The sequence below is a fragment of the Periophthalmus magnuspinnatus genome, chromosome 8 (assembly GCF_009829125.3).
Source record: "Periophthalmus magnuspinnatus isolate fPerMag1 chromosome 8, fPerMag1.2.pri, whole genome shotgun sequence".
Lineage (NCBI taxonomy): Eukaryota > Metazoa > Chordata > Actinopteri > Gobiiformes > Gobiidae > Periophthalmus > Periophthalmus magnuspinnatus.
The window spans coordinates 8010157-8022881 of record NC_047133.1 but is presented as its reverse complement, the minus strand read 5'-3'; the positions used below and the strand labels follow the sequence as shown (position 1 = coordinate 8022881).

At 38.3% G+C, this 12725-nt stretch overlaps 1 protein-coding gene across 1 annotated transcript; it reads left to right on the top strand.

Moving 5' to 3' along the window:
* The first annotated feature begins 5034 nt into the window (after nt 1-5034).
* On the top strand, nt 5035-10485 carry LOC117375537 (perforin-1-like). Its single transcript, XM_033971859.2, has 5 exons — nt 5035-5059; nt 6344-6891; nt 7209-7347; nt 8052-8266; nt 8711-10485. Exons 2-5 carry the CDS (start codon nt 6368-6370, stop codon nt 9552-9554), a joined length of 1722 nt encoding a protein of 573 aa, XP_033827750.1. The 5' UTR covers nt 5035-5059; nt 6344-6367; the 3' UTR covers nt 9555-10485.
* Nucleotides 10486-12725: the final 2240 nt, after the last annotated feature.

The following is a 12725-nucleotide window of genomic DNA, read 5'->3' as shown; positions in this document are numbered from 1 at the left end:
TCTAATGGTTTGAAATGAAAAGGCGACTGAGCAAAGGCCCAGAATCTTTTTGGATCTATGTAATTTGTGTTCACAGAGACTGAGTGGATCGGGGAGTTTGTTTAATACATTTTCTTAGTGTAGGTGGAGCTGCATTATTAATAATTTTGAATAAATATCTTAGATTTATTGACAAAATGAAACTGTTGTAACTGAACATTTTATATTTACTTAGGATATTACAGTGTTGATTAAAAAAAGGGGTTTTTATCCTTTAACCCCTGATTATACAGAGACAAAAAGTTACTCAGGTAAAAGTAAAAGTATCACATGAAAAAATCTATACATACTTGAGCAAAAGTGTTTAAGTACCCATTTAAAAATGTGGTTTAAGAGTAAAAAGTAAGTGCAAATGTAGTGATATTTGATTAAAAATTGATGTATATTTTGGTCAAGAGTAAGAATATGAATCATGGACTTAATTTTTTCTTATGAATTTTGTTATTTTGTCATTTTTATTTGCACAAAGCCAAAGTTTGTACTCGAAAACTTTAGTCAGGATGTTACCACAAACATAATCCCTAAAATCATATGAAAAGTAGTGGAGTAGAAACCTGTAGAGCAGAGGTAATGAAGTAAAAGTAGAAAAGTAGACATTGAAAAGTGACTCAAGTGCAGTACTTTACTACTTATACTTCGTTACCTTCCGCCACTGCAGCTAGGACTATGTTATATTGTGTGTAGACAGTGATGGGACGTATAAAAATATCCTATAGGCACCAAAAATACGCATTTTGTAAATAATCCAGCCCACTTTATTTATGCAGTCTAGCACATTTCATAAACGGGTTTCCAAAGAAATAAAAGCAATCAAACACAGCACAACCCTGTGTATTTGTTCTAGAGAACTAGTGTGGACGTGTTGAGGGGGGACATGTTGAGGGGGGACTCATACAGCCCACTCTTTCTCATGTTAGGCTTTAAACTGCATGGCCTAAGTGAGAAAACTAGATAACACCTCTTTTGTGGTGTGTGCGAATTCTCCTTCTCTAATTCGTGATAAATTAAACCACACAAAGGTACGACAGGTATAAAAATAAAGTGTTTTAATTCCATGTCACGCTTCTACACAAATATGCCTATTATCCAACTCAATGTGAAAGTATTTTAACTTCATATATATCTGTATAATTACACAGAATGGTGCTTTTGTTAATACTTTGCATTCGGTTTACAGTGCAGCGTTGGTCCTCCAGCCACTTCTTCTGTGTTTTTGTTTCTTCTTCACGTGATCTTCTGCTTGTCCTAGGTATAAATTCAGAGTTTGACCTTTGACCTCTCCTCAGTACTGGATTTACAAAGCTGTATAATTACAAAAAAATCTTGCTTTTGTTTAGCACGGTTTTGTTCATACTTGGCGTTCGATTTACGGTGCAGCGTTGGTCCCCCAATCTTTTCTTTTGTGTTTTTGTTTCTTCTTCCTGTGATCTTCGCCTTGCCCTTGGTATAAATTCGGAGTTTGACCTTTGACCTCTTCTCTCTCAATACTGGATTTACAAAGGGAAAAAGCCTTTATAAATACAGTTTTGGGAAGAGGTCAGTCATGTATTGTAATCCCATGATTTAAGTGTACTTTTATGATTATTTGCCTTTAATTTTAGTTGTATTTCAGTTGATATTGAGCTCTGATGTTTCTCCATTGTTTTAATTTATTAAACATGTGCAGGGAGATGCTAACTCTGTGCATTATCTTCTCCCGTGTAGTTGGGGCTAGACCAATGAACAGTGGCACATGTTGATCCTACTTTCTGTTATTATGAACCAGATTAAACAGAGAGCGAATCCAAAAGTTCCCTCTGTGTCCCGTGGCTCCTTATTGCATCACAAACTACACAAAACAACACAACGGAGAAGTGCACCGATCACACACGTATGAACAATATTCAAACTCGGCCTATTCGTCCCACTGCGCTGTTTTTCTTGGTTTAATTTTGCACGAATGCGTTTGATATTTTACATTTCGGACTCAGAAAACATAAGTACATTTCTTATTTATGGTGGCTAACGTCCCGTAATAACAGACGGTTGACAGTTTTACACCTTTGCAGCGTGGTGTGAATGACTTGGGCTGGTGGTCGTCATGAAAACCTTCACCTAGTTTCCGAATTATTCTGTCCCACGCTGATACTTGCAAGTCAAATAAGCACAATGGCAAAAATTACTCATTACTTTTAAATGGGCAGAGTAGTAAATCTGTGAACAGCTTTAGTCATTTAGTTTCAGTGGTGGAATGGAATGAAGTGAAAGGAGTAAAGTACTATGTTTAAGTACAAACTTTAGATATCTGCACCAGTGTGTTGGATACAGATACTCAGATACAGAGGTGAAAAGTTACTCAAGTAAAAGTAAAAGCATTGCCTATGTAAGTAAAAGTACAGATACACAGGTAAAAAGTTAGTAAAGTAAAACTATCGCCTACTTAAGTAAAAATACAGATACAGCTGCAAAAAGTTACTTAAGTAAAAGTAAAAGTATCACATGAAAAAATCTACCATACTTAAATAAAAATATTGAAGTACCTGTTTAAAAATGTAGGAGTAAAAAGTAAATAAATATTTCACACAAGTGTTGTTCATTTGTTAAAGTGTAAATGCAGTGATACTGATTTAAAATTATACATATTTTGGTCACAGTAAAAATACGAATCAATTTCTTATTGTTTCTTCTGAATTTTGTGTATTTATTTTTGTTTGCTCAAATCCAAAGCTTGAACTCAAAGTAGTTAGTTCAAAGTACTTTTTTATTTTTCAGTCAAGTTCTTCCACCACTGTTCACTTGTACCTACAAATATCCCATGTTTTTTGTTTTGTTTTATTTTGATAGAGGGATTTTACAACTTCCAGTTTTAATCTAAACATTTGACATTAGTTTCAAGCCAGTTGTTTGTATCTGTGCAGTGAAAGGGCCTTTGATGGTGTTGTTCAGAGCAGGTAACACCTTTTAAAAACATGTGGAAGATACTATGAATATTTTTGAATAATAAAAGCACAAGATCGACGACAGTTTAAAGGGCCCATGTTACGCTATTTCTGATCTATGTTATAATGTTGTTTCCTCATCACAAACAGACCTGGAGTTGTGTTTTGTTTCATTCACACATTTTTAACACACAACCCCTATATATGAGTTCTTCTCTCAGACAGAAAATACTCTGTTCCACCTTGTGATGTCATCATGTGGTAATACAGGAAGTGCTCGACTGTGTTTTTAAACTCCACACACCTTCAGTAGAATCATTTGGATACTTTTGGCCATGGAATTGCCAATTTCTATTAAACTAAAGGTAAAAAGTAGCTGTTAATTTGTTAAAACTACCACTTCATGACATCACAAGGTGGAACAGAGTAATTTGAGCTTTGGAGATGTAGACACACGAATAATAAAGTGTAACTCAAACATGTGTGAATGAAACAAAACGCAACTCCAGGTATGTTTTTGATGAAGTAACAACATTATAACATCACTTAAAGCTCACACGAGTCCATTTTGCGTAATATAGGACCTTTAATGTAATTTCTATAGTTACAGGCTAATGTTTTGATCCAGCCTATACATATATTTGAACTGTTCAGTAACGCAATAGTTGAATACAGATGCATGCACAGCTGTTTTGAAAAGATTGCACAATGTAAAGGCAGGTTGGAGCCTGCAGCAGAGGCTCAGAGAAGGCTGAGTCCCGTGTAGTTTAGATGCTTCTGTTGTTCTGTTTTAGTCAGTGTCTGTTTATCAAGTAAAGGTCAAGACTTGTGAGTAAATAAGCTCGTGTTATTTCTGTGGGGAAAAGGTCTTTGTGGCATAGTGGACAATACAAACATTACATAGGCCTATAGCAAAGTAACAAAGATTTATAAAGTAACTGTATTTCTATGGCAGAATGTTCAGCGGTTACCACGGTGACACAATGCACACATTAGCAAACACTGTCACACAAAGTTTTTAGATGGTCTGAAAACTCAAGGAAAAATACAAAATGGATTTAAACAGCACATTTTCAGGAGCCTGTGATCGATACGAGTGTTTATGGTCCTTTTTAGGAGTTTGGTTTTATTTTGATGTTTTATTTAGTAAAAGGATAAACCCCAGGACATGAAACACAAAAGAAAACATGATATAAGGGTACACAGGTACATACACACAAACACAAACACACACACACACACATACACAAACACACACAAGCGCACACACAAACACACGCACACGCTCACACACACAGACACACTCACACAAACACATACATTCATACACAAGCACTTTCACACACGCGCACACACACACCCTCACGTGCTCACACACAAACACATACACATTCACACAAACATTCACACACACATGCACACACCCACTCACACATACACTCACACAAACACACGCCTACACAAACACTCACACACACACATACACACACACCCCAACACACGCGCACACACATACACTCTCATACATAATTCATACACAAACACACACACTTGCACACATACTCACACATACATTTACACACAAGCACTCACACACAAACACACACTCACACACACCCCCCCGTCACACATACACACACACACACACACACACACACCCCTCATTCTGTAGCTCTGCAACAGTTACACAGAGAGGGGCCACAGTTTTTCAATGGAAAATGAATTGGAGCCAGAGTCGATGGAGCCAGAATCACTTCCTTTTTGAAATGAGACTAGCACTTTAGCTATTTCCAGTCATATATACAACCATATATAAAACTACGATAAACATTTACACAGTTATTATCTCAGTAACTCATGCTATAATGCTAAAAACATGTCATAAACACACTTTAAATGTTCAGAGTTTTCCGGTAAAACAAAGAGAGCGTGATGTGCAGTATACGAGGGGCTTCTTTAGACGAACCACAGAATGTTTTGTGGGTTTGACTCAGATCTTTTTCCGTTGTGTCTAAAGCGAAACCCCACCTGAGCAGAGTATAAAAGAATTGCCTTCGCCCTCTCTCCCTTCAGTCAAATCGAGGCATGTAGACAAGACACAAGTGAGTATACGTTTGTTTGTTTATATTTAAATAACTTTGCATTTTATCCAGCCGATCTCTGGCCCAGTTTCAGCGTTTAGCTTCGGTGTTTTGCAGACCTTAAATTGCAACATGTAGTCTGGCATTTATTTGTGTAGATGCTGCAAGAAGTTGTTTCCCATTTCATTAATCAGTCCTGGAAAATATTTGCACTAAGCTCCATCTGTACCCACAATGCTTAGGGGCGTACAGTCTAATTTCTGGCTGCCAATCTGACTTTTATCTAATACCGATCACACCACATTTTTGACCATAAGTGTGGAATAAATAGACTCTATAACACATGTCAAAAGACGTTTTATAAAAAGGCAGCGTCATTTATAAATCAAAATGTCTAGAAGAATAAACAATTTCTGATTTTGAACAATTTTATTCTGATTTTTCTCAATTTATTAAAAAAAATATTCTTGATTTATACGCCTTCGTGTACAAATTGTGCTATAGAAATAAACTTGCCTTGCCCTCACTCAGTATATTTTAATTTTGACTTGGGTAAAATGTACTTAAAATGTCTCAAAATACAACAGAAATAATTGTTTTGCCTCATCCATGGAGCTAGCATTTTTTTTGTTTAGTCGAACAGCAAAACGATTATTTCTGTTGTACTTTGAGACATTTTAAGTATATTTTAACCAAGTAAAAATTTAAATATAGTGAGTGAAGGCTTCTCATCTCTGACAACTTTCAAAATAGCAAAAGATAAACAGTTTCTGAAGTTGGTAAATAATTATCATTAAGTCAAGATCTTGGTTAGGATGACCTTGCATTAAAACCATAGACTGTATATATAAAAGGACATAGCTAACCTGCTAGCCGCTCCAATTCATTTTACATTGAAAAAATTGTTGCCCCTCTCTCTGTAACTGCTGCAATAAGCCTTGTCATTTGGTCTTAACGTGTGCGTATTAACCCTCTCTACATGATCCTGGTGTTTTTATTTCACTATTGTGTACGTAACTCAAGATATAAACATTAATAACAGACAAATCAGGAGCCTCGATGAGCTTCATTTGACTGGAGCCAAAAGCTTCGGGTGACGCCACACTCACTTAGTCCACTTCTTTATAGTGTCTATGATTGAAACCTACACAGAGAGAAAATACAAATATTCCATGTCTGAAAATAAAACTATGGATGGAGTGATGGACCTGCTCACTGTTGCTAATGAAAACGCTGAACCAATGTCTTTAAAGTAAATGCACTGATTGTATATATTCTTATTTATTTATTTTTCTTTCTTCACAGTTTGTGTCACCATCTTACGGGACCATGTTTGTTCTTCTCGTCGGCATTCATCTGCTGTTCCTCGCTCACGATTCCCTCCAGCACTGCTCAGATGGAATTCCCAAAGAGTGTCTGGAGGCTGATTTTGCTCCTGGGACAAATTTGGGCGGAGAAGGATTCGATATCACCAAAATGGAACAAAAAGGAGTGTATGTGATCAACATGAATAAGTGGCGACGTAAAGACAAGACCTGCACCCTATGTTCAAATCCTTTTTTGGAAAATAAGAAACAAAAGCTGCCTCTGTCAGTAGTGGACTGGAGAGCCAAGAGCTCATGTAGCGCCAAAGTGAAAAGCCAGCTCCATAAGTCCAGCGAGTCTCTGCTTAATTCCAACACTGCATCCATCGAAAACAACTGGAAAAGCAGCTTGGATATCTCTGTGGGAGCTGCTAGCACTAACTTAATGTTAGCAGGTACACAATCGAAAATAGCCGAATATTCCATGGCGAAAAGCAAAGAAGACAAATACAGCTTCGCAACTCAGAGCATGGCCTGCGAGTACTACAGGTGAACTTAACGTGCTGCTTATCTTTTCCTGTTTTGAAAAGCAACCAAAGGTTATTTTAGAGAGATTTATAAACCTTTACTTTCTATATTTACATTTTTACGTGGATAAAATGTACTGAAAACATCTGAAAATGCAATAGAAATAATCGTTTTACTAGTCAGATAAACAGAAAAATACTAGTCCCCTCCTTCCCGCACGGATGAGATGGACTAGTCAGCCTTTTTTAAATTTTATTTTATCGACTAGTAAAACGATTATTTCTGCACACGTGAACTTGCTTGCACTATTACTAATGCTACTCTATTTCTACTTCCAGATACCGGGTTTCCACAACCCCGACACTGCACCATGAATTTCGTCAAGCAATAAGTCAACTCCCCAAAACCTACACGGCTAAAACCAAACAGCAATTTTACGGATTCATTAACAAATTTGGCACTCACTACATCACCATGGTAATAACAGTTTACGTAAATGCACTGCACAAATGTTGAACCTGATTAGAGACTCGACCCTAGAAATCTACATTTTAACAATATAAATTTTATCTGCTTGCATCTGTATCAAATATTTTCGGCCCGTAGAATGTTGTGCTGTCGTCTGAAACACGCTGATATAAGCAAATGTTTCAGAAAATCTGCACTAATTGACTTGAAGGGTTTGCCACCTGCTTGTCGCTATGGTGACGTTATTGCTTTGCCAAGAAAGTTCCACAATGTAACAATGATTGAGTGAATGTAATTATCACCGTGGGCACTTCACTGGGCCAAACTACAGCTCTGCGAACAGTAAGAATGCATGTTTTTTGGGTATTCAAGAGCGATAAAAACACCTGTAACCGAATAAATGCAACATAGATTCGTTTATTGTTATACTGTGGACCATTCCGGGCAAAACAATATCTCCATGAAGACAAGCAGGTGGTATATCGCACACCAGAAAAGTTACATAATGAATCTTTAGCACCATAAATCTTGTCTGGGGAAAAGGTTCTAGTCTGGAAAGGTTCTAGCCACCTGTGACCTCAAACAAAACTAAGAGAAAGATAAATGATTTCACGTACTCAAGCATGCTTTTGGACAGTAGAAGGAAGCTAAAATAGTGTGCAGATGATACCCGTCTTCCCCGGCAACAGTGAAAGCAATGCTGTGTGTTTCAGGTGCGCATCGGGGGCAGTGTGAAGTCAGTGACCAGTATCCGTGAGTGTGAGGCTAGTCTGGAGGGCCTCAGTGCAGAGGAGGTACAGGCCTGTCTGGAGGTGGAGGCGTCTGCCAGCTACATCAGAACTGAGGCTAAAGCTGAGAGCAAACACTGCAAATCAGACATCCAGAAGTCAGAAAAGAAGTCCTCCTTCGCCAGCTCCTTCAACGACAGGTCTGAAACATCCAGTCCGTCACTCATTTGATTGTTTACCTGGATAGCCAATACCACAACTGTGTTTGCAATACTTTGCAAAATCCAAATCCACTTCATTTATACAGCATATCTGACAAGCTGTTTCCGAAAAGAAAACAACAAAAGGTATTGCAAAAAATGTGATTGTAATAGTCCCAAAACAACAAAACATGTATGCAATCAAATAAAAGCAAAACCACAAAAAAATAAATAGACTTAAAATGAGAATTAGTTTCAGACCCTTCTGCAATCAAACAAAAAGTAGGAGGGACTGTCTGGAGATGATCTGCGCCAACCAATTAAACTCATTTGTTAGTGCAGATGTGTGATTTGTACAGTACTTTGCATTTAAGTGATTGATCTGAGTTGGTAGAGGACCAATCCAGATCATAAGTAAATTAACATGTGTTGCATATTTTCCAGGTTCACAGAGATTAGAGGAGGCCACACCACAGAGCCGGACCTGCTGTTCTCTGCAGACAAAGAGCCTTCAGCCTACAAAGACTGGCTGAGCACACTGCCCCAGCACCCAGACATCCTCTCCTACTCCCTGGATCCTTTGCACCAGCTGCTGCCTCGCCAGTCTCCCTCCCACTCCAACCTCCGCTCCGCCATCAGCCACTACATCCTGGAGAAAGGCCTGTGGAGGAACTGCAGCTCCTCTTGTTCCGCCGGAGTCAGGACAAACTCCCGGGACTCCTGTGTCTGTCAGTGCCACAACAACGCAGGAGTAAATCAGGACTGCTGCCCCACTCAGAAAGGCTTGGCCCGGGTGGTCATCACGGTGCAAAGGGCTGAAAACCTCTGGGGCGACACAACCACAGCCACAGACGCATACGTAAAAGTCTACAGAGGAAAGACACTATGGAGAACAAATGTCATCTGGAACAATAACAACCCTCACTTTCAATACGTCATCGACTGGGGCGACGTGAATCTTTTAGCGGGGAATAAAGTTCGATTTGAAGTGTGGGATGAGGACAACAAATGGGACGATGATCTTTTGGGAGAGTGTGATCGAGTTCTTACGGTTGGGGTCAAAACTGACGTGTGCAACCTACAACATGGCCGACTGTTTGTCAAGTGGCAAGTGCAGTGTGCTCCGAACCTTAGCGGAGACCTCTGTACGGTTTATAAAGCTACGCCCATGAGTCCATCTCTAAAGGGGTGGTTCAAGTCCCGTCACTCCCATCCAGTTCCTGAAGCCCTGCTGCTGCAATGGGGCGTGTTCGTGAACGGGTCAAAGAGCAACCAAACCAGAGTCTAAGGAATGAGTTTCAAATCTGCGCTTATATCTAATCTTAAAATATATGATTAGCCTTTTGTATCAATATAATAACAAGATGCAAGTTGTTGATTCTTGGCAGTAACATCACACTGGGGGTGTTCTATGTGTGTCTCTGTGGTTGAATGTTCAGCAGTTATTATGGTGACAGTGCAGATTCAAAGATCTGTCTTAAAACTCAACGACAAACACAAAGTAGATTTTCAGGAGGCTGTGATCTATATGAGCGTTCATGGTCCTGTTTAAGTTTGAATTTCACCAAAAAGGTGAGAGTAACAAACTGAAAAACTGTTGGCTAATGCTATCTAGCTTGTGACTGTAGTTTTGTGTGAGAGAGACTTATTTAAGAGCACAAATCATCAGCTCATCTGTTGTAGTTCCAACTAAACCACCTCTTTCTGATCAAAACAAACCTCAGATTAAAGTCTAATAGAGCTTCTGACAGAGTAGTGCCTTCAGTTAGCATCACACCCCCAGGGAATATTGATGGCATCAGCTGCAAAGTGTCGATACAAAGATAGTATGAGGTCTTGGGTCGGAAGTTTTAGTAGCAGTATTTCAGTTTTTGTAGCAGTGCGTACTAAATACCTGTATTCAATGTTGTACAAATACTTTTACGCTTTCATTCTTGTCTGAGTTTATTTGACAGTATAGCAGCATCACTCCAGCTTTAATGATACTGTAATAATGTTAAGATGTTGTTTTTCCCTGAGAGTAAGTATACTTGATAGATGTGCCGAAGTATACAGAAGTTAGATGTAGTGATAGTGGTACAGATCATTTTCCTTTCAAGAAGTTGCTGTATAATCTTGTAAAATATTCAAAAGTTGTTTAGATCAGTTGTACTTGTTTGGTTCAATTGTACCTTTTTAAACAACTGCTTTCAAAAATAAAAATACCATGTCATTTGCCTAATTTTTGTGTAACTGTCATATTCTTTTATATTTCAAGTAGGTCTCCACAAGAGCCGCAGCCCCTTCCACTTCACAGAAATGAGCAACGTATTTGTGGTTGTTCAATGCCTGGAATAATAGTCATAGTTTCAAATTCGTTTTTAAAGCTGCTGACAGACCACCACGGACTACCTCATGAAGCGGAAGTAGTCTGCCTAACCACGCTCTTTCTAATCTTTAGCTTTTATCTGCTCTCCCACCTAAATGCCCCTAAACTGAGCTATATAAGTTCAATTGTATGCTAGCAGGGAGAGGTCTTCTACACTGGGCACCAAACATAAGCAACTGTGTCATTAAACCACTGTGTTGCTATTACAAAGGAAAGTACAGCTATGTGTTTATTAAAAATGATTTAATATTATTCAATGTATCTACTTTTGGGAAAAGATTAGGCACATTTTAAATCAAGATATGCAAATACATATGACCCCAGTACACTGCCTTGAGGTACCCCCAATTTAGGAGAATACAATATCCATTATAGTGAAAATAATGACAATGAAATGGACTAAAAGAGCAGAAAAAGTCAGTGAGAACAGCTGCTGAGAACGTAAATTGTATTTTGGCATTTGCACACCTGATCCTCATGCATGGTATTTGTGACAATTAACTAAAATAGTAACATGAACCCCACGGATGATCGGTGTAGACTTAGAAATGCTTTTATGCTAGAGAAAAAAGAAACAGAGCATGACAACAGTTACATTAGCACCGAAGTTTTGAGTTCATCCTGTAAAAACACATAATTGCACATATTCATTTTTAGTATTTGTATTTGTATTAGTATTGAAACCAGTATGTGTTTGCAATTATGACATTTTATCATATTTTACTCATTTTAATGATGAGCTAAGTTAGTCAAGTAATGTATTTGTAATTTAATTTATACTTTAAGTGTGTGTGCTCCATAGACTGCTAGCTCATCGAGGCTAACAGTTATAGCGACGAATTTGGAGTTGAGTTCCGTATTTGGAATTCCGGCCGCGAGTGTCATAGCAACCAGAGAGCCAATCAGGACAAGACAGTTGAAGGTAACGCTCCTTCCTGCTGCACCTCTGGTTTATCAGGGAGCGGAAGCTTAGCAACAATGTCAATCAAACTTGTTGCTAACGCTAGTGGAAGCCATCTTGAGGGAAAAAAGTGTCTGATTTCTGTTATTGATGTTCATATCTTGATTTAAGGACACAATAGTGACATAAAAACACCAGGATCATGTAGAGCGGGATGATATTAACATTTTAAAACTAAAAATGACGAGCCTGACAGTTACAGAGAGAGGAGTGACAGTTTTTCAATAGAAAGTGAATTGAAACCGAAGTCGATGGAGCCGGAAGTGCGCTCATGCTCACTTCCTATTTGGAATGGAATCTTATCAGGCTGTGTTTAATGGTGCATTCCAGACATCCAGCAGGTCAGCTTTTTTCGAGTTCTGACTGGCACATGACGACTGGAACGTGCCATGATCTCAGAATTTCTACTGGGAGAAACAGAGAGAACAGTTCCGAGTGCGAGTTAGGAAATCAAACATGCCCTGCTTTTGGATAAGGTTTGACATCCAACATTTAAAATATTGATCACACTTTTGTTACTTTCCCTCCTGTCCACCTGCTTCTGTGAACCTGCTCTTAAACAGCAGTTGAGTTTCTGCCGTTACAAATATACTGTTATTCTCTGTTATGCTAACGTTGCTAATCTGTACACCGCGCTAATTTCAACAAAAGCCGAAATTCACTCTTAAATGTTGTTACATGTGTGAATAGAACAGGGGTGGGCCGGCCAGTACAGGAAATTAATATTCAAAACCATTTAAATTTGTTTTAATGAGATAAAAACAAAATACATAAAATAACAGGAAATTGGGAGCGATCAATATGAAAGAAAAAAAAAATTATTTGGATTTTAAATTTTTTTTAATTGATTCATATTTTGTCTTATTGTACAGCCCCATTTGTGCCTTTTGACATCAGTCTGTAAAACCACACAGCTGGCCTAGTTAAACACAGACAATGTTTTTATTTCTTTTTAGCTTTTTTCCACATATACTTAATTCACAAATACTGCCTTATAGTTCAGCACGAGCGTGTCCCAGATTTCCCCATGTAAAGTACCATCTGGATATGTTAAGAGACCCAAGTCTGCAAGAGTAGGCCAAATAAAAATAACTTCAGGCCTTGTTTGGTAAATCGTCTAAACAGCACAG